At 35.3% G+C, this 23,846-nt stretch overlaps 1 protein-coding gene across 16 annotated transcripts in view; it reads left to right on the top strand.

Moving 5' to 3' along the window:
• LOC149780294 (uncharacterized) overlaps nt 1-23,846 on the top strand; it is a 222,413-nt gene that overhangs the window by 127,651 nt on the left and 70,916 nt on the right. For all 16 annotated transcript variants that reach the window (XM_089937115.1, XM_089937101.1, XM_089937108.1 and 13 more), the window contains 3 exons: nt 4,573-4,656; nt 6,935-7,039; nt 10,038-10,100. In XM_089937115.1, the coding sequence (XP_089793241.1) occupies nt 4,573-4,656; nt 6,935-7,039; nt 10,038-10,100 (252 nt within the window). The remainder of the gene's footprint in view (nt 1-4,572; nt 4,657-6,934; nt 7,040-10,037; nt 10,101-23,846) is intronic.

The raw sequence follows: 23,846 nt of genomic DNA, 5'->3' as shown, positions 1-23,846 counted from the left end.
ACCAGAGAAACTGAGCTTCTGTTTGCATCACAGATTTCAGCCAGTGGATTACTATATCTAATACAAAGGAACCCTGCCATAATGCGATTCATTATAAAATGAAACTGATTACACTGGACAACAAATTTTTACAAAAGTCATGTTACTGAAATAAAATTAGTCAATTCTTATCAATTTTTATGTGCTGAACACGAATATGACAGTCAAATTGCAAAATTGGCTCTAGTTTTTTTGTAATCTGCAAGAAATTAATGTTTACATAACGAAATGCATTCCAATAGTAAAAGGTCAACTGTAATAGCCTACCTATAAAAAATCAAGTCATTGACTACATCTTAGATTTCTTCGCCTGTCTCTTGTACAGCTGTTCGGGAGCATCTCTGAGGAGTGTCCAGCAGTAGTCAGCCAGCATTGTAGTGGACCATTTTCCCTGGTATCTTTGTTCCATTGTTGCGATATCTTGATGAAAACGTTCGCCGTGTTCATCACTAACAATACCACAGTTGCTAGGAAAGAAATCCAAATGGGAATGAAGGAAGTGAATCTTTAGAGACATATTGCAGCCAAGTTTCTTATACTTCATCAACATGTCTTCTACTAGTTCCTTATAGTTTTCTGCCCTAACATTTCCGAGGAAGTTTGTAGAAACTAGGCGAAAAGCATTCCATGCTTGTTTCGCGTCATCTTCCAGCAAGTTGTTGAACCGGTCATCTTTGAAAAGCTCTCGAATCTGAGGACCCACAAAAACTCCCTCTTTAATCTTTGCTTCGCTGAGTCGAGGGAATTTTTCATGCAGGTATCGGAATGCTGGCAAAGTCCGGTCAATGGCTTTCACGAAGTTCTTCATCAAACCTAGTTTGATGTGAAGGGGTGGTAGCAAGATTTTCTGAGCCTCAACCAGAGCTGGGTGTTGGATATTCTTCTCTCCAATGGCTACATTCTGCCTGTGAGTCCATTCCTTCCTCATGTAGTGCATTTCCCTTGCTCGGCTATCCCACTCGCATAAGAAACACATGTATTTTGTATATCCTTGCTGCAGTCCCATTAAAAGGGCAACTACCTTCAAATCACCACAGAGGTGCCAGCTGTACTTGTTATACTCAATGGAATTCAGTAGCTGCCTTAAGTTATCGTATGTCTCTTTCATGTGGACAGCATACGCTACTGGAATAGATGGAAGAATGTTTCCATTGTGCAAAAGCACAGCCTTGAGACTCAGTTTCGAAGAGTCCACAAATAGTCTCCATTCTTGTGGGTCATGAGTGATTTTTAAAGCATTCATGAGGCCCTCAATATCGGAACAGAATATCAGATTACTTTCCTTTCTGAAGAAAGGCTCCAATTGCTGGTGGCGCTTTCGATATGCAGTAATTGTGACATCTTCTTCTAGAAGATTCCATTGTTGGAGTCTTGATCCTAGCAATTCTGCCTTGTTCTTTGATAAGTCCAAATCACGAATCAGGTCATTTAGTTCTTCCTGTGTTATTCTGTGTGGGGTTGATGATGCACCACAGTGAAAATCTGGATCACTGCATGCTGATGGACCAGGAGAAGAACAGGTCGACTCACCTTTGTCTTCGTCAGATGAATCAAGAGAATATTCTGCTGGAGGTTCTGGAATAGGAAGTCCCTCACCATGTGGAACTGGTCTCAATGCAGACGGAATGTTTGGGTAGACTATTCTCGACTTCTTTCGCTTCGTTATTCCGCCGGAAAGAGGAGGAACCAAGCAGAAGTAACAGTCATTTAGGTGGTTGCTTGGCTCTCTCCACACCATTGGGACTGCAAATGGCATTGATGACCTTTTGCAATTCAACCACTGTGAAAGCTGTGTTGTACATGTAGCACAGCATATATGCGGAGCCCAAGGCTTGTCTTGGTCACCAACCTTGCATCCGAAGTAAAGATGATATGCCTTCTTCACTTGAGAATTGATACTTTTCTTCTGGTTGGCAAATGTCACTTCCCCACAAATATAGCAAAAATTGTCCGCGGTATTAACACACTTTCGAGGCATTACTGTTCTTTATTGTACGTAAATGGATAAAATAATAAGTTTTATGTAACAGTAGCTTGAACTGTCTCGCACAACGTCTAAAATATTTTAAATGCTGAACCTATCTGATTGGGCTTTATATAGTACACTGCTTACGTCAGCTTCAGCAGCCGCCTGGCATTAGTATAATAGGCCTACACATGTATAGTACACTGCTGACGTCAACTTACTTCAGCAGCCGCATGGCATTAGTATTGCATTGCATCAGAAAATGATGCAATCAACTGTGGATGATGTGAGCATGATGGTATTATGCAATGTTACATCATTATTCCTGATGTTGCTGCAGTCCTACTGGAGAAATTTACACAGTGAAACATAGAAAATGAGGTATATGAATATCTTCAAAACGAGAGCCAATACAAATTTTTCACGGTTATATTCGTGTTCGGCACACCAAAATACTACAGATTAGGGCCTTTTCAAGTCAGTAATGATTTCACTGTTGACCAGTGTTATCAGATAGTCTTGTCAGGGTGCATATTTGTGTGTGTTACGTATCCTTTATTTGTGGACACTACTTGAAACAAGAGTCAAACTGACAAGCACATAAAAATAATCCATTTGAGATTCAGCATGCTACAGCTCATGGATCATAATTAAGGTTCTTACATGGCAATTATTAGTTTTCATGTGCATGTCTTAATCTTGATTGTTCTCTCTCTATATCTCTCTCTCTCTCTCTCTCTGTACATACATACATACATATATATATTGGCAGGTAGTAACATTATTGCTATACATTTTACTGGCATTTTATTTGTTTACCCAAACTCGCACTCCCTCCCACACTCGTACATACATTCATCAGATTTGTTATCATTCTTTCCATATCACAGATCAGTACATAATGTAGTCAGCATTTGTGGACCCCAACTACTGTGTTATATAGATATACCCTTACACTCAGATATAAGAAACATTCCCATTCCTTAGAAATATCTGGGATTTGATTGGTCAATAGCCAGTGCATAAAATATGGCATTTGCCGTTCTCACAGGGTGTATGGAATTCGTGATGGGCTTTATGAAAATCATGTGAAAAATTTGCAGGTGTATGAATAGCATCAATTGCAACTGTGAACAGTTTTAAAATTCAAAATTTATTTAAAAAATTTATTGGATATATGTTTTGAAATATTTGTATTTTATTTTGAATGTATTCAATATAAATACTGTATTCAGTATAAATATTGTGATGTCACAGTGGTGTTACATCAACAGGAAAAAACTCTAGAAAGCATCATCAGTAAATTCAAGATGCATAGAAATACTCTAGAAATGAAATTGTCTAAAATGATAGGATGATAATATAAACAAAACAATAACTAGGATAACAGTATAATCATATTGAATATGCCCAGAAATAACAGTAGATCCAGTCAAATATGATATATTTATTGGGTAAGAAAAATATTTAAAAAATGTTCCATGTAACATTTTAGAGATAATAGCAACCTTTCAGTTCTCTGCTGTCTGGAAAAGTTCCCTCTACAGAAATGAAAGTCATTAAAATTTGAGACTGTGTCAATAAGATAGACTTGTGTATTGGGAATTTGAGTCTGTGTCAGTAAGATAGACTTGTGTATTGGGAATTTGAGTCTGTGTCAGTAAGATGGACTTTGCATTGGAAATTTGAGTCTGTTAGTAAGATGGACATGTGTATTGAGAATTCTGGGGAAAAATCAATTTAAATTGAGCTTTCCCGCATCAAACCAGGTCTTGTATGCATATGCAGACCAATAAATTCAGTTTATAAAAATGTTGAAAACAGTCAAAACTTAAATCTGGGTTTGCCAAATCAAAACCCAGGTGTACAACACTTAGAGGAGTAATAAATTTGTTGCACTATCATTAAAGACAGTTTTTTACACGATTCTAAGGAAATATGACAAAAGGCTGCTAAAATCCTGTACACCCTGTCAACAGAGAGTAATACAATTCAGGGGCAGCTAGTATAACTATAGCCCTACATTGTATGATGCCTTTCCTGATATTTGTGTTTTTTCAATTCGCCGTCTTACTGCCTAAATAATGGCATCGTGTAGCATGTTCTAGGATTGACTAAAACCTGAAAGAGAAGAACAGTTATCAGGAATATCACACACACTTGGCAGACCATGTCAGTGCTTTTCTACAAACTAAGGTCATATTGCTTTAGTTAGTCTTTGATGTCTTTTTTTCAAATAAATTCAAATTGTCAAGGAACTTGCTAAAGACAAAAGTTATTCTGCAATTCCCAATTTTGTAGACAGAATGTGGTTTCAAGTTCTGTTCACCTTCAAATCATTTGGCTGGAATGTGATGGAAGCCAGGAATTCTAAAATCAATTAAAAGGATGACAAGTATCTTGAACAAAATGAAGCTATCTAAACACATTATTCAATATTATTATTTATTAATGTGGTCTTGATGATTGTAACAAACATAAATGTTATGTGATTAATTTTACAAGAGACTGTACTGTATTGTCTGGACTGGACAAAATATAATAAAGCTTGTGCTGATATCCTACAGGTAGCAAACAGGGACCAGACAATGCTGAAGCTTCAGACCGAGCTGGACACTACACAGGAGAAGTACCAGGGCTGTATGGAAGAGGTGAGTTATACGCACTCGCTCTATTTTATGGTTCATTCGAATGAGAATAGCTGGATGGGTTGACTGACGAATTAAAGTTTTACACATACTCATTAATTTGTCTGGATATATGTATAAATGTTTCAGAAGTTATGTAATTTTTATATTTGTTGAACATTCATTCTATTAAAGGCAGGTGTAAGCAATCCCATCCACCCCCATCCTAACTTGGAATGGTCACTACACACTATATCCATATTTTTTCCTTTATTCAAGTTCTTAAGTCATTATATTGCTATGGAATTACCAATATGCTTAAAATTAGTTCATAAGGTTAGCCCCCAAACATGTACTGGTATGTCAGTAGTTTTTATACCAACACAGGTTTGGGAGCTGATTTATTGGACTAGCTTAAAATGTGACACAATCCTATTTATTTCTTAAAATGTGGCTAGAAATGCAGGTGTTGGCTGCATATTAGATATACATGGGTCATATGCCATTGTCTGTATAATAGGATACAGGTAGTGTGGGTGGATATGACTTTGGAACAGGACTATTTAAGTTTATGGGGTGGAGTAGTTGCTGTTATAAACAAACTACCTTCCTTTGTTGAATGTAAATTAGTGCAAAGCCATTATCAACATTATAATTTTAAAAAAAAATATTTCACTGTTCTTTCCATTGTTTTTTTGAGAGAAAAAATTGGGGATCCCTCTTTACCCATGTAGTTGAAATGTGCACTCCCAAACTTGGTTGAGGCAATAACATGTTATAGTCTGACAACACAAACCCGTTTGTTTGTACCCCCCCACCAATTTAAATAATGGAAACCTTTAATGTGATAAAAAGTGCAAGGAACTCAGTCGATTCATTCATTGATTTGTAATTTCCAACTGACTGTAAGTAGAGTGGCCATAATACAGTGATCTTCTGCACGTTTCATGCTTAACGGAAGTTTTCAATGTAATAGACGGACATGCACACATCCATTTCCAGTTCCTGAACAAGTCCATTTTCAGCAAAGGGGTGTGTCATGACTACAGCTGTACATACATAAGTTGTCTGCTTCTGATATGTACAATGTTGAATCAAGCAAAGGAAAATAATGACAACAACAAATTTGCTATTCACTTGGATTTAACAAGTAGTTTAATTTCTATGTTCATGTGTGCAAAGGGGTATAATTCCAAACTCTCAACGTAATGGTAATTTGTGAAATTTTCTGGCAGTTGCCGAACAGGATGAACTACGTCATTATGTCATCTGTTGGAAATAAACTTGCCTATAGTTTACACAATATGGCGCCATGTTAGTATGGAAAGTTTGTTAAGCATGAAAGGGTGCAAGGGATGCCAACATTAGTGCCATTCTGGTCACAGTCAGGTTAGAAATTATAAATCAATGATTCAGTTGACTTAATTCTTTGCACTTTTTATCACATTAAACATTTTCGTTATTGAAATTGGTAGGGGGGTACGAACAAACGGGGATGTATAGTCAGACTATAGGTTCTGTTGTACTATTTACTATAGCCCCACAGCAGTTCCACACCTGTTGTAGTGCACATCTAAAATATCAAATAAGGTCAATGAGACAAGGTCAAAATCAAGGCAAGTTAAAGCATTTATGAGTTTCTTAGCAGAAACAACCAGTGTCCAATTTCAGCATTTTATAGCCAGACAGAACATAAGTTCTGTCTGACATTTCTGGCATATATGACCAATAACAGAATATATGTCTGTATGGATGCATGCATGAATGCATGTCCAGCCACAATGCCGAAGAGTGCTGAAGAACCTTTAATAGCACTCTATCCTGCTCAGTCTGCAGTGTCTTTTTGATACCTTACATCAAGCCATTCCACTTAGTAGTGTAAATTAAGTGATTTCACAGTCCACATCAGATCTGTTGTAAGACATTTAGGAAATAATATATAGAGTTTTCAAAATTGCAATGTAAATTATATCTTCATATTTCTGAAAGATTGTAAATCGAAGGTGAATTAGTTGCAGGATATACACAATGGTCATAGCTGGCATTCTTTCACAGTCAGTGAAAGCTAAAGAAATATAGCCTTAGGACAGATGGTTGTCAATTTTATTGGATAAATGGTTGTCATTTTTATTGGGCAAATATTCATCAGTTTTATTGAACAAATGGTCATTTGTTTTATTGGATAGTTTTATTGGACAAATTGGTCATCAGTTTCATTGGTAGTAAAGCTTTCAGATTGAATGAAGTTGATAAAAATTAGAAATAAATGACTTACTGTGATAATTCTGTTTCACCTTGCCAGTGTAATATCCGTGAAGAGGAGGTTCAGAGGCTGAATATAAAGATAAAACAGCTGCAGCAGGAGATCAGAAACCTTAATGCTGAAATTGAGAACAAAGACCACCAGGTGAGTGCAATTATAGCAGTAATGTATTAATACTGACACAATTTTTATAGGCATCATATTTTAGCAGTTTAAGTTTGGAACAGATTTTGCCTACACACTCTACCCCCAAAAGAAGAAAAGGATAAAGATGATTAAGGACTGTATATTTATTATTTTAATAGCATACTGGCTACAATTGCATTGCATCCCCAAGTCCGAGCTTATTATTCCATCCTCCAATTAGTATTGAAGGGTAAAAACTGGAAAGAACATGATCCCAGTCTAACTCCTTAGTAACAGCCAACACATGGAATACCATCCTCTTTTGACTTGGACCTTGAGTGCAGGAAACCAAAATGGGGTTAGAGGAGGGAATATTTGCAATAGTAGCAGGTAAGTATTGTTTAATTTAAATTTGTTTACCTGCAACAAAACTACATTTTAATAGCAGTAATACAATAGCTGCCACTATTGCATTGTTGAATTTACCAGCTAAAAGGGAGAGTGATGGACACAACAAATCTTGTGTAGAAAACTATATTGTACTTACTATTTTGGTAGGAGTGTTCACTACTGTAAGTCAGTAGAATGTTGGGCTACAAGTTATGCCCTCACTATTGGGCACAAGATAAAAGTGCCTTCACTCTGATTGCAGATATAAGGAGAAGGAATTGTGAAAGCACTGAAGAGGCATGATGCAAACATACCAAAGATGTAGCAGTAGTCCTGACTTCTTGGGTTTTAATCGCATTAAAGGTCCTTCTCCATGAGGGACCGATAAGCTCACTTGATAGTGAGGGCAACCCACATGGATTATCTCCCTTTGGTACTACTTGGAGCAAGTAAATAGTTAGCTTGGACTGAAGACTAGAAAAGAAAAGCAATGCATTCATATCAGAACTACATATCATTAATGTAGAAAGGTGTTATGCCAGAGTGGCTCAGTGGTTAGCATATCTGATTCTTGACCAAAAGGGTGCTGGTTCAAATCCCAGCATCTGATCAGCCCAGGTCAGCTACCATTATGTGTCCTTGGGCAAGGCACTTAACTCTGATTGCTTCAGCACTAAATAACCTACTTGTGTTGCTGTACCATAAAACAACAAACTAGACCTAACTGATACAAAGTTTGTGCAAATATTTCACCTTGCTAAAATCAGCATTCATTTGTGACAAAATATCCTAGGTCATGGGTCAGCAACCTATTTCACATAGCATGCCACTTTTTTCTGGATTAATTACAAGAAAAACAAGCATGTGCCACCAGTAAGAGTGTAACACTGTTAAAATCGAGATTTTTGACTGCTCTTCGCATGCCACACAAAACCTTTTGACATGCCACCTTGTGGCGTGCGTGCCATAATTTGCTGACCCCTATCCTTGGTTATGTGATCATTTGCTAATTTCCCTTGTTTATAGAAAAGTGTTTAATTGTATACAAAAGTGTGTTTTTTTTTAAAGGCTACTGTAAATACTGGTAGTCTGCAGTTACTATTATTTACATTATCATAAGTTTATTATCTCACATATGTAAACATAGTTAGACTAGGTATTAACAACATATCAGTTTTCACATTTTCCATTAATGGCAGTTATGGGTAGGGAGATGCATCCTGGCATGGATGGAGGTGAGACTCAGTCTGGGGGATTATACAGTAAAATGTCAAATGTGTTTTATTTTTATATGACCATCTATATGCGGATCATGCTATACTATGATTCAGTATGTCTGTCCATTAATTTCCCTTTTCTTGACAACTTAATTTCTACAGTACTTAACTTTGCCAAAGTTTACTGGTAAGTTCTTGATGAAAGAAAGAACCCAATTTATTTTCGGGGTCAAAAGGTCAAGGTACATGGATAGAAAAAAGAACAAAGTTTTCAGGACAATAACTTGAAATCTCCATCGTGTGCAGCTACCAAATTTTGTGGATGACTTGCACTTGGGTTCAGTAGAACCCTGTTGATATTTGGGTCCAAAGATCAAGGTTCTGTGACTAAAAGAAGAAAAATGGTTTTCACACAATAACATTAGTTCTACATTACATGTTTGGACCAAACATTTTGTATGACATGCATTGAGGGTAAGGAGTAAACAGTATCAATTTTTGGGTCAACTGGATAAACGTTACTGTGACTCAAAGAAGAAATGGTTTCTACTCGGTTCATTTGTTCTGTATCACAGACCTGGATCAAAATGTGTTGATGACTTCAATGTGGGGTTAGGCAGGAGACTATTGACTTTTGGATTGAAAGGTCAAGGTCACTATTACTGAAATAATAATGGTTTTTGCATCAATACTTCAGTTTTAGACCACTTACCCTGACCAAGTTTTTGTGGAGGGCTTACACTTAAGGTATGGATGAATCCTGTTGATTTGGGGGTTAAAAGGTCAAGGGCATTGTGAATCTACAAAATTGGGAATTGCGGAATAACTTTTGTCTTTAGCAAGTTCCTTGACAGAACTTTTGTGTATGGCTTGTTTCTAGGATAATCAAAAAATCATAGGTTCTGGTATGTAAAGGTCAACAGTCATGATAAGAAAGGAATAGTTTCTTCAAGATTTTAGATTGAGGTTATTGAGAACAATTGATCCCTAATCTCCCAAGTCAGCTATGATAGTGGGGCCCTGAGTGGTCTAAAGCGCTCTCCATTACAGATCACTGCCATCTCACCTCTGTCTGCATGGGTTCGAGTCTCGGATTCAGCCAATGTGGGTTTGTGAGAAAGCTTGACAGTAGCTTCTCGTGAGTCAGTGGTTCTTTCCGGGGTTTTCCTGGGTTCTTCCTCCACCATTAATACTGGCCGCCATGTATAGCCTATCATGTGCTGAAAAATGGCGTTAAACCCTACAACAACAACAACAACAACAAGCTATGATAGTAATAGTACTAACTATGAGGCATGATGTGGGTGTATAGTGTGCCATTCATCATACTCTGGTTGTTATTTAATGTGCTATTTAAAACCTGTTCAGGCTGGTTACTCATATTTTGTTTTCATGGTTTCTTTATGCAGATTGTCAAAGATGGAAAAACCATTCAACAGCAACAGCATGACCAGGAGATTACACTTCAGGAGGTAAGATAATACAGTAAAATGTTGAATGTTTTAATTCCAGTTACAAACTCTTTTCATTCATCAATGGATTCGTTTAGTTACAGGAGTTAATTTATTAGTTTTTGTGACTGAAATAGTACATAAGTATAGACTAATCTGCTGTGTCAAAAGAAAAGTACAAAGTATACATAAATAAATATTTACCTTAATGACTTTTTTATTTTGTTATTTTAGTCGTTATTTTACAAAGATCAAACTTTTAACACAATCTTAATACAGATTTTAAATATTTTGGATTTTTCATTGATGAGTATATATAGAGTTATTGTCAGTTTGCCATATTGATCTTAAATTGATTGATATATATTGATTGCTATATATTGATCTTAAATAACTCAGTTGGCATTGAACTTGATGGAACATTGTACAGCTTGGACAAATCACTGCCTAAAACATTCATATTTTATGTACAACCTGGACAAAACACTGCCTAAAACATTCATATTTTATGTACAACCTGGACAAATCACTGCCTAAAACATTCATAATTTATGTACAACCTGGACAAAACACTGCCTAAAACATTCATATTTTATGTACAACCTGGACAAAACACTGCCTAAAACATTCATATTTTATGTACAACCTGGACAAAACACTGCCTAAAACATTCATATTTTATGTACAGCCTGGACAAAACACTGCCTAAAAGATTCATATTTTATGTACAACCTGGACAAAACACTGCCTAAAACTGTTCAAAATAAATGCCTAAATTCAAAACCATTATGGCTATGAAACTTGATGATACACTAGTGGTCTAGATGTGCTGGTTGCTATTTAAAATTGTTAAATTTCTGTACTTATGTTTTTGTTCATTGGTTTATTTATCCATCCAGCATTCACACTTTCATTTCTGGAACAAAACTCAAGAGCTGTTTAGTATGTGCCGTTGACATTTTGTGTACCATATTCAGTGTAGTAGGCATACTATGTGTTTAAAATATTATATTGGTACATTATTTGAAGTTAGGGCTATTCCTTTTAAATATACATGGTACCCAGGGAAGGCACCATTTTAAAAATATATGCCAGGGTACTCAGATGACAGAGTTTGTACAAAAACAATACAAATTCTAAATTGCGTCTGTGGGTGACTGCTCCACATTAAAAGTGCCTTCCCTGGATCCCAAGTATATTTTACTGGAATAGTCCTTAGTTCTCCTCACAATAGCATTTTGACAAGGTCAAAAACAATGTAAGTATGAGAAGAGTTTGCTCCCTTTGGCTGTGTTGTGAGCTACTCAGTTAAGTGCATTGTCCCCACTGACACTGTCACGTTGGGTAAAACATAAAATATCCTTTTTCAGTTTGAGTTAAATTTCACATGCAAGGTGCAAGGAACTGTTAGGCTTGCATAGTAGTAAGGTTCAAGAAAATGATGATTTTCCAGGCCATGTTTAGAAAGCTGCATCTTGAAATGAAGGCCTTTTCAAGATAGTACATGTGATGCCAATCCACCATTAAATATGGCAACTGTTGCTAACCATAGAAAAGCCTTTAAGAGACTTATAAACCCCTCAACAGAATTTGACCAAATTTGAAAATAAAAAGTAGCTTGGCATGGGCATGAAGTTTGAACAAATGATGCCAATCTGCCATCATATATGGCCACTATTACTAAAAATTACTTCTGAAAATACTTTGGAACAGAATTTGACCAAATTTGACAGCATCATGGCATAGTAGGCTTTCTCTCTCTCTCTTCTCGGCATCCATCCGTCTACGGGAGACAATGGTGTAGCTTCAGAATAAGTTGTTGTTTCACCTTCTTCCTGACTTTCTTTTCAACTTGCTTTATGTTCCTCGGCTTTTTTAATGCCCTGTCTGACATCTAGGCACCATGTGGAGCGGTCATTAGCACAGCTCTCCCATTTGTTGATGTTGGCCATCTTCATGTCCTTCTTGCAGACATCATTGTAATGCAGACGTGGCCATCCAGTCAGTCGTGCACCTTCTGCTTGCTTCCTGTATAGTAGGTCCTTGGGAATGCAGCTTGGGTCCATCCTATTGACATGGCCAAGTCAGTGAAGTTGTCTCTCACTGAGAATGGAAAACATGCTGATCACGTTGGCGTGTTCTAGAACCTCTGTGTTGGGTACTTTGTCCTGCCACTGGATGTGCAGAATGTACCACAGGTATCTCAGGTGGAAGCTCTTGCGTTTCCTCTCATGTCTCACATAGGTGGTCCATGTCTCATTACTGTCGAGGAGTGTGCTGAGCACGCAGGCCTGGTAGATGTGCAGTTTGGTCTTCTCAGCGAGGTTGGGGTTATTCCTGACCCTCTAGTTCAGTCTGGCCATCACTGCTGCTGCCTTGGCAATCCTGCTGTTCACCTCAGAATCAATGGAGAGTGAGCTGGAATGATAGACCCGAGGTATGTGAAGTTCTCAACAACTTCTAAGTTGTACCCATCGATGGTGACAGAGGGATGGGAGTCTGCATCCTGCACTATGATGTTAGTTTTCTTCAAACTGATGGTCAGTCCAAACTCCTTACAAGCATGGGAGAGGCCACATACCATCTGCTGCAGTCCATCTTCCATGTGTGATGTCAAGGCTCCATCGTCGGCAAAGAGCAGTTCATGGACGAGGACCTCTGTGACTTTAGTCTTAGCATGGAGATGGGCGATGTTGAACAGCTTGCCATCAGCCCTGGTATGGATGTACACTCCCTCGTTACAGTCCTTGAAGGCATACTGGAGAAGCATGGAGAAGAAGATGGCAAAGAGCATCAGCGCAAGGATGCTACTAACTGGGAAGGCCTCCGATGTTGTGTCATTGAAGCACACTGTGCTTGTAGGCTTTTACACTGATACAAATTATGCCAATCTGACATCAGATATTGGCAGCTTTACTACAAATATGAAAACCATTGCTTCTCAAAAACCACTCAACAGAATTTGACCAAAATTCAAAAGAAAGCATCCTACGATAGAGAACTTTTAAATTTGTACAAAGGATGCTGATCAAATATGGCTAGTGTTACTGAAACATGAAAGACATATTTAAATGACTTCTCAAAAACTGCTTGACAGAATTGTACCAAATTTGAATATCACATTCTAACATGAAAGTCTTAGAGATTTCATAAATAATACTGATCTACCATCACTGTTAATAAAAAACAGGAAAACCATTAAATGACTTATTATACACTGCTTGGCAGAATTTTTCCAGATTTGACAGAAAGCATTTGTGGCATGAAGGTCTTACAAACTTATACAGATTTGCCATTAAATAAGGCCACCATTACTAAAATTTGAAATTATTTCAGTTACTTCTTTTTAAGAACCTCTCAAAAGAATGTGACAACATTTTAAAGAGAGGCTTTATACTTTATATAAATTATCCCAATCCACCATCGGATTCAATCATTGGTGTTAGGCAACCATTAAATACAGATTATTTATATAGGAAATGGGGTGGGTGGGATTAGAATCACTGTAGTGACCAGGTGACCACTGAACACAAGTGACCATTAGGACAGGTTTGAATGAATACGAAATGATTTTACTATATATATAGAACATGGGCTACAAATGAGTTACTGTATAGTTTATTATCAGTGGAAATTATCACTCAAAAATAGACTGTATTTTAATTAAATGATGCTGATTTGTCATCCATTTAGCAAGATTTTGGGATTCAATGAATGTAACTGCTAAACGATTTTCAGCACACCCAGACAGTTAAATTTTGACTACTAGAGTTAGCATGGTGCCTTATGAAATAATAAATTCATTACTTGTTAGTTTTCTGAGGTGTATAGATTGTTGTGACCAAAATGTGTTTGGAGCTTAAGACAGTCATAACATGCGATACACTGCAGTAAACTAACCTCCAACTATTATTGTCTATTCAAAAAAGTGCTGAGCAAAATTTTACCATCTTTGACAGTATCCTTGCATTAGGGAAAATAATGTTTATGTGCCATTCAATATGGATGATGATACCAGAAGTAAAGAAGCTTTGCAGCTATTGATATAACATATGGAGGCAACAGCATTTGAAGAAATTTATTTAGAAAGCATCTTCATGACCCAGATTTCTTGGTCAACTGTTCTTCAATTTGGCGGTTCAGCAGATGTCAGCCATTTGAACAAATCTCATTTCCACTTGTGCTCTTGTTTCTGAAACTTGTTGCACATATAGCACAGAATGAATTACCTGTCTGTCTGACCTTTCAGTAGAATAGTTATGAAGGCTTATTCCACTCATAAAATAGGTATTCTATGCATGAACCTTGCTTGCATTATCTGCAGGAACATCCAGGATACACAGTGCACACACCACCATACCTGTTTCACCAGTGGACTAAACCCATAATATCTGTTCTAGTCAACAATCATACAGAGAGGTCATTCTAGTTCAAGTATACATTTGGCTTAGGTTTTAATTCCTGGATAGATGTTAATTAATTGGTTAAGATGATTCCATGGTTACCTTCCCCTGAATTGTAAAACGTATTAAACCAATGAAAATATAATCAACTTGTTTTTTTTAAGCGCTTGATCATTAATAAAATAACATCCAAACTCCATTTGTTATAAGGTCTGATGTTATAAAATGCCAGATCATACAAAGTGCATTGTGAAGTCTCTTGTAATATTTTAAGTAATTTATTTTTGGTTATAATGAAATTTTGATTGATTATATGATATATTTGGGGGTCACTTGAGTTTTGTTATACCAGGAGTTGACTGCATATGCAAAAGTTTCAAACCCAAGGAGCAAAGAAGTCAACTTTGTTGATACATTTTTTTATACAAAAACATTACTTGCATGAAGTTAAATTAGATAAAGAATTTTGTGTTCATTGATGATCAGAATCCATCTTTATTCAGTCTTTTCTAAGATCTAATATCTTTCTCTCTTTTCTGTCAAGATCCAACTTGAAGCTGTGATCTCTATATTGGACTGAAACCAGAATTTGTCACATCATGTTTTTGTCAAAAGAGCTCAAATAGACTTGTCTACAATTTTTTCTAGGAATTCACTTTAGACTATCAATTTGATATTTTCTCTTGCTTTGAATTATTTAAGTTCATATAATTTTTTTAATTTTGAAATTTTGTATTTGGAAGTAACAGTAAATGTATAATTAGCTTATATAGAACTTTGCCAAAATAATATGCCCTTTTCTTAATTGCCAAAATAATATGCCCTTTTCTTAATTGCCAAAATAATATGCCCTTTTCTTAATTGCCAAAATAATATGCCCTTTTCTTAAAAGTGTTATTCCAAATGCTAGAGATCAAGAGAAGCTTTAGATTTTTTCACTTCTGCAAAATGTGTAGACTGTTGTTCTGGAAAATATTTCTTTTAATTAGACCTTTGAAAAATCTTTTGTCAACTTTGGATATACAAATCATTAAAATATTTTGATTTTAACCATATTTATACTGTGATACATTGTGAGATAATCTTTTTTAACTTTTGTTTAAATAAATGTTATAATTGATAAATTTAAGTTGAATAATTAATATCTTATTAACAGGTGTTTTTCAGTTTCTATAATTTAAGATTTCAGATTAATGGAAAATTTGTTCTTTGAAATTTCGAATGAACATTGATATTAAACTGATGGAGTTTGGGCTGTTGTAATGAAAATCATGATGTGACCTTTATGATCAGTTTATTCAATCACAACCGAGTTCGATCAGGTAATGGTATCTACTGGTCTTGCGGCATCCAAAGCATGTAACCAGTTTGTTATTGTTATATTTGTGTCAGTAATGAACATTTGAGAATGGCATGCTGAGTTGGCAGTGAAAACATCACATTCTGTGAATTCACGACTTTTCATGGCATACCATGGGGGTGGGGGCATTTTGTGTTTCTTTCAAAACACGAATGTAAAGACCCTGCAAAATATCTTCACTTATAATGACAGTAGGACCCTGTTCCTAATCCATGAATTTAAGAATTTTAAACATTGAGATAAAAAACAACACAAATGCTGAAAACTCTGTGTCACTAGTTTCGCATTTATGCTTCTTCAGGCATGAAATGTTTTGAAAGAAATGGATGACATCTTTTATTTTAAAATAACAATTATGTCATTATGTAACGTCTTAAATGATACGCATCATCATAACAGTTTATATTTATATATATATATATATATATATATATATATATATATATATATATATATATATATATATATATGACAGGATCTAAAAGATACATGAGTCTCTTATGAAACCTGAATCTGTAAAATAATAGAATAAAATAGAAACAAGCAGTCATACATATAATAATATTATAATAAAGGATATGCATTATATCAATTTAAAATAATAATTTTAAAAAAATTATAAAAATTATACAATTTTATATAGTGCATTGTCATTAAGGCCATTAGGATAGACTTATGAATCCAATAAGTTTCTTTTATGATTCTATTCATGTCACCATGCACAATATCTATTGGCATGAAAGAAAAATGTGTAGAGAGTGATTATTGTCTATAAAATGTAGCATGCAATATGTTGGACAAAAATGTAGCATGCAATGTTGGACAAACACTTCAACAAGTTTCTAAGAGAATGAATAATCATCGCTTTCATATAAAAATTATAGAGATCCTCAGTTTTCCTCTACTATTTCAACACACTTTAACACCAATAATCACTCTCTGCTAGATTTTTCTTTCATGCCAATAGACATTGTGCATGGTGACACGAATAGACTCAAAAAAGAAACTGATTGGATTCATAAGTTAGAAAACTTTGTATCCTAATGGACTTAATGCCAATGCACTATATATAAAATTGTATAATGTTTTTTTTTTAAATTGATATATTGTATATACTTTATAACACTATAATTATATTTATGACTGTTTGTCTCTGTTTTATTCTATTATAGAACTATAAACATGATATTCTTTGCAAACCATGAAAATTTATGCCACAGAAATGAATTCACAGTGCATGGTACATCACATGATGCTAAAAATCACACAGTACAATCTCTCACATAATATACACATTTATTAGCATCATGATGCCATGTCATAAAACTTGTATGTCATACTATAATATAATGCAGCATGACAACGTCACATATAGCTCATGGTAATGTCATATTGCAATGCAGTTTTACTGAGTGTGTAAGACCCTTGCTTTTACATGTACATGGTAAATCTAATCATAAAATTATGTTTGTTAGAGATGAAATATATTAAAGTCATTTAATGATGCATGATGTGCTAATGATATTCAACTTTGTTCTCTCAATTTTGTATCTAATAAGCACTTATTTAATACTTTCTATAAACACACTTTGGCACTTGATGCAGTGTCATTTTTATCTGTTTAGAAACACTGGCTCTCAGTGTCTGTCTATAAAATAATGTCGGTATCTGTCTATAAAACACTGACTGTCAGTGTTGGTATCTGTCTATAAAGCACTGACTCTCCGTATCTGTCTAGAAAACGCTGTCAAAGTCTGTCTATAAAACACTTTCAGTACCTGTCTATAAAATGACTTCAGTACCTGTCTATAAAACACTGTCAGTTTCTGTCTATAAAACAGTATGTCAGTCTATAAAATACTTCCAGTATCTGTCTATATTATACTTTCAGTATCTGTCTATAAAACACTGATTGTCAGTGTCTGTCTATACAATACTGTCAGTATCTGTCTTTAAAACAATGACAGTATCTGTCTATAAAACACGGACTTTCCATATCTGTCTATAAAACACTGACTGTCAGTACCTGTCTGTAAAATACTTTCATTATCTGACTATAAAATAATTTCAGTATCTGTCTATAAAACACTGTCAGTATATGTCTATAAAACACTGACTGTCAGTATCTGTCCATAAAACACTGACTGACAATATATGTCTTTAAAACACTGTCAGTATCTGTCCATAAAACACAGTATCTGTTTAAAATGCAGTGGTAGAGATTAGGCTAGAAAAATTGTGTTCTGATAAAGTAATGGTGTCATTTGGAATATTACTGCTAATTGAAGGGAAAGGAAAAAGTATGGCACTCTGTGTATCACATTTCATATTATAAACAGTATAGCAGTTGCTGTAAATGAATGTAAATGTTGGGACACCCTTCACTCGTTATCCTCTGAGACTAGAATCTAGGTAGTCCCATACAGCATACGGCAAGAGGGATCACCTATAGCATCATAGTCATATCAATATCTGTATACCTGAGACCTGATGACAGTATTTGACTTATTTATAGAGGTACTTGAAAGAATTGGGTTATATTTGGCTTTGTATTCCTTCAATCAAGCTGATTTTGCAAAGTTATTCTCATTAGCATGAGGAACATCATGTTATAAATTGGATGCATTGTGGAGAAATAAACTTGTACAGAAAGGTCATAGACTGAATTACTTTCCAATATTGGTCCTTTTGTCATAAATTTATTGTGAATTCACACTCAAAAAAAGCAATACCTTCAACAAAGTCAACCCAGAATTCTGGGAAAAGAAATCCATTTGCATTTGGGTCTGAATGAATTTCTGGTCATGGTGCAGGTCTTGTACATGGCCTATTCTTGACATGGCTTGTCATTAATGATCCTCTTGACATGGCTTCTGTCAGTAAAGATCCACTTAACATGGCTTCTGTTGTTAATGATCCACTTGACATGGCTTTTGTCGTTAATGATTCACTTGACATGGCTTCTGTCATTAATGATCCACTTGACATGGCTTCTGTCATTAATGATCCACTGATCTGCTCTTTGTTTTTTCTTTCTGTATCTTCCACACTCTGTTCCAATTACTCATGCTTTCTTGCTCAGTAGTTATTTCAAGGTCACTGAATTTCAGTCCACGAATAATCTCCTTCAGAGTAAGTCAGGTAATCTCTCTTCCCAGCAGCTGATTCTACTAGATTTCCATTTTTTTCTTCTTCAAATAACTCTTCTAGTTTTGGTACTGTTAAAATAAAATTTCTATTTTTTGTTGTCCAATGTACCCTGCTTGAGCAACAACTGGTCACAGCTGGTGTAATTTGTAGGAATTTTACCAGTCAAATTTTTCTTTTGCATTGGGATACAGGCATGTTTATATCTTTTAGTGCACATAAAATAATGATTATTGTTTTAGTCCCAAGATTTAAATTCATTACAGTACAGTTTAGAACTTACTATCAGTGGAATATTATGTTGCTGAGAATCCACTTAATCTTAAAGCTGGCCCATATACTGTATGTACTTGCTTATAAATCATGTCCAACTGCAAACAACATCGACCATCGCATAAAGTGCAGACAGATTTAGGTCTGTGCATTTTGTTTTGGAGTCTTCAGTAGAACAATAAACACAGACCCTGATCTGCCAGTGCATTATGCAAAGACAGATAAGGGTCTGTATAGTTTGCAGTTGAACTAGACTAATAAGCAAGTTCATATGTATTTTAAATAATTAGATTAACCATGCTGAGAATCATTTACAGTTTTCTCAAATGCCTTAATTTTGTTATTATTAGTTTGATCATCAGGTAAGAGAATTCTAAAACTTGGCGCCATGAGTGTGATTTCTAATTCAAAGGATGTGTAGTACTAATAGAAAGTAACACTGCTCCATAACTATTATTTGTTTTAGAAATGTTATTGAACAATCATGTCAAGTGAAGAAAAAAAATGTCTTGAAATAACCAATTGTCCTTTGTGTGAGACATTTTGATTTAATCCACTTGTTTTGTATTCATGCATGATCTGTTTGTAATTCTTCAGTGTTTGCTGATGTACATGACTTGCATGAAATTTTTTTTTTTATCGATGACTTTGTAATAGAGTGATCTTTTGGCATGTATTAACTATCTTTTTTTAAAAAATTCATAGTGAACTGCTGAGTATGATAACTATTGTTTACCAGTTTTAACTTAATTTTATGGTACATGCTGCTTGAGGAACAAAAATAATGTGCTACATAATTGTTATTGCATATATAATGACTCTAAAGTTGCCATTTGATTGTGAAATTAACCTGCAGAAACTGCACAAAAGTTGATATTAGTATAGCATGGAGGATATCATGCCGAATGTGCTTGCATACAAGTCGAGTCCAAGTGCAAACAACATAGATCCTGATCTTTAGTTGCACAATGCACCAGCAGATCAGGGTCTATGTAGTTTGTTCACCTGATTACTCCAGACAAAACTCAGTAGACCCAGTTCTACTAGTGCATTGTGATAGCAGATCTGGGTCTGTGCCATTTGCAGTTGACTTGTAAGCAAATATTAACAGTAGGTATAAGCAAAATGTTTCCAGTTGTGTAACATCCATGTACACTACTCTTTTATATTTTCTGCTACATATTCAAGAAAATATTGTTCCCACAAGACAAAGTTTTAGTACTAAAGCAAGATGGATAGGCAGTGAAATATAATCTTGTTCAACATGAAAATCCCTCTTATTAGTTGACCCTTTGACAACTGTCTGTCAGCTGCTTGTCTTTTGTGATCCGGGTGGATCACTGACCTATCCAGTTATCAGGCACATAAGTACAAGGTCCATTCCACCTGTGGAATATGTGCTAATTTCTAAACCATAGGTTCTCAAACTGTGGTACATGGACCACCAGTAGTAAGCTAGCTCCACTCAGGTGGTCCATGGAAGGGTTGCAGAACAATCGAGAACCTGAACTTTGGTCTGAAAAACAGGCAAATCAATCACATTGGAAAGGAAAGACTACTGATATTAAAATATGAGTTGTGTGCTTTTATTTGTAGAACAGAAAATGTTAATTAGTATTAAGCTTTTTATCTGTAGTACTTTTATGCCGGGCACTTTACAATTTTTAGCTGATGGTACAATCGGCATTAAGAAGATCATTAAGTGGTCTGCCAAGATGCTCAGCAATTATTAAGTGGTCTGCCAAGATGCTCAGCAATCATTAAGTGGTCTTCCAAGATGCTCAGCAATCATTAAGTGGTCTACCAAGATGCTCAGCAATTATTAAGTGGTCTGCCAAGATGCTCAGCAATCATTAAGTGGTCTACCAAGATGCTCAGCAATCATTAAGTGGTCTGCCACGATGCTCAGCAATCATTAAGTAGTCTACCAAGATGCTCAGCAATCATTAAGTAGTCTGCCAAGATGCTCAGCAATCATTAAGTAGTCTACCAAGATGCTCAGCAATCATTAAGTGGTCTACCAAGATGCTCAGCAATCATTAAGTAGTCTGCCAAGATGCTCAGCAATCATTAAGTAGTCTACCAAAATGCTCAGCAATCATTAAGTGGTCTGCCAAGATGCTCAACAATCATTAAGTAGTCTGCCAAGACCATCAGTAATGATCGGGAATTCCATGAAAAAAATAATTCTATTCCAAATTTTAGCTTAGTTGTGTTTTGATAGTACTTTATTTGGTCATGTCATGTTGAGGGAATGGGACTTGCCATATATACTCGCTTATTGATCAAGTCACAGTGCAGACAACATAGATCTGGATCTGCCATAACATAATGCACCTACAGATCCAGGTCTGTATTGTTTTTTTCTGCTGATTACTCCTATCAAACTACATGGACTAAGATCTGCCAGCGCAATCTCTGCAATCTATGATTGGACTTGACTTATAAGCAAGTTTATACGTTAAGTGCCTTGACATTAAAAATCCTTTATCTTTTAAATACAGAGCCATCATGATAAATAATTATAGTACAATAATATCAGTCCCAGACAGAATGAGCTCACATTTTTGTGGCCATATGGCACTAAAAGGATGCAACACATCTTTCCTGCAATGAGAGATGAAAAACTCATTAGTGCAGCAAAAAGAGGGTTGGGGTTGTGTTATGTATGAAATTAGGAATAAAATGGAAAACAAAATATTGAATTATTTTCTAATTAATGAGAAGATACATTTCTGCAAATAGTCATGTTTACTAAGCTTAAAATTAAAAAGAACCAGTCATTCAGACATTAAGACACTTTGAACTATTGGTTTGCTCGTACAGTAGATTTTTTATAAAAATAGATGGTGGAATAGAATTCCTCTGCCATGGATTGGCAATATATTTAGAAGTGCTTGGAGCTTTATTTGTGTTAATCTCTTCCAAAAATTTTTCCAACATGACCCTGAAAATGGGTAGAGTAATGGTATAGGAATGCAGATCCAATTTAGAAAAATTCTGTTAAGTGCTCATATTTGTATTTTTTTCCTTCCAAGAAAATTCTATTCCACCCACATCATTACAAACAAATGAAAAAGACACCACATATAAGTCAAATTCATCTGCCAACAACATAGACCCTGTAGTCATATAATGTACCAGTTCAATATGATGACTGATCAGGGTTTGTATTGTAGTATAGACCCAGATCTGCATGCACATTATGTGCTGGCATATCTGGGTCTGTGCAATTTGCAATTAGAATTGGCTTGTAAGCGAGTAAAAATGGTTATCTATATTTTGATTTCATTTGTGCCGCCTAAGCTGATATGGTGCTAAGTTTTAAGTTTGATATTTTATATGGTTTAATTTAAACATCATCCAAAGCATTACCTACTAGTTTTCATTAATTAACACTTTGAAACAGCTTCATCTTTTATAACTTTATCTCATTCAGTTACAATCTAATATTTACTCTGCACATAAGCATCACATTTGATGTAGAGTTTCTTTTTGTTTTTATAAATTATGATTTAAGTTGACATAGAATTTAAAGTCTAGAATGTCTGAATTGTTGGCAGAGTTGAATGTGTTAGATATACAAGTAAGTACCTGGTTTAAAAATAACCAGGGAGTATTCTTCATTGATCTCTACTGATTTTGGCTGTTTTAAGCATCACACCAGCTGAGGACTGTGCCTGTGGAGCCAACAGCTGATTAGTTATAATCCTCATTTCATAAGTGCATTTCTTCTGAAGTGAGTGCTTTTTCTAAACATGCATTTGCATGATCTGGCGGCTATCCTGACAATGAGTATAACTAACAATGTCACGGAGGATTTGCAATCTGATTAAAATCAGATCTCCACTGTCCTACAAGAAGATCTGACTGGAACCCCATAGGGGTACTGTTATGGTGACTATATTATCACCATAATCACTAATTTTATCAGCCAATCAAATCAAGTCATATGTCCTTGCTTGCATTTGGTAGATTCAGCAGTATAGCTGAAGAGCATTAATGTGTGCTGAATGATTTGATTCACTTTCAGATTTCTAAAATCTGCATTTCCATTGGCTAATTCGAAGATCACCAGAAAATGACCCCCAAGCGGTCACTGTCAGATCTTCACATAGGACAGTGGAGATCTGATTGGGAATTTTTTTTATTTTCACCAATATCTCTTAAAAAATTTTAACCTGTGTTTGCACATCAAGAACAAAATGGATAATTTATCAAATATTTTTGTTTGAAAACACATAATATTTGTTTAATAGTACTTATTCATTGAATTGTCTCAGAGTAAAAAATATTAATTGATCCATTCAGTTTGGGACTTTCCTTTTCTAATGTAATACTTAACTATATGCTTAAGAAATTGTCAAACCAACAAAATCCAATCACGTGTGTGTGCATGCTTGAAGAGTTGAGTGCCTTTGTCTATAATGAAGACTCGTCACTATGGAGTTTCATCTTCTCTTCCAGTATTGTCAGATCCATTTTTAAGATTGATTTAATCCACAAAACCACAAAGTTAAGTGTTAACAAGACAAAAGGTAATCATTGTAGGTTATGAAAAACTCATTACGTTCAAAGTTGATT

This window comes from Sinohyriopsis cumingii, chromosome 16 (assembly GCF_028554795.1).
Source record: "Sinohyriopsis cumingii isolate HCF-2022 chromosome 16, ASM2855479v2, whole genome shotgun sequence".
NCBI lineage: Eukaryota > Metazoa > Mollusca > Bivalvia > Unionida > Unionidae > Sinohyriopsis > Sinohyriopsis cumingii.
This window is presented reverse-complemented; position numbering and strand designations above follow the sequence as displayed.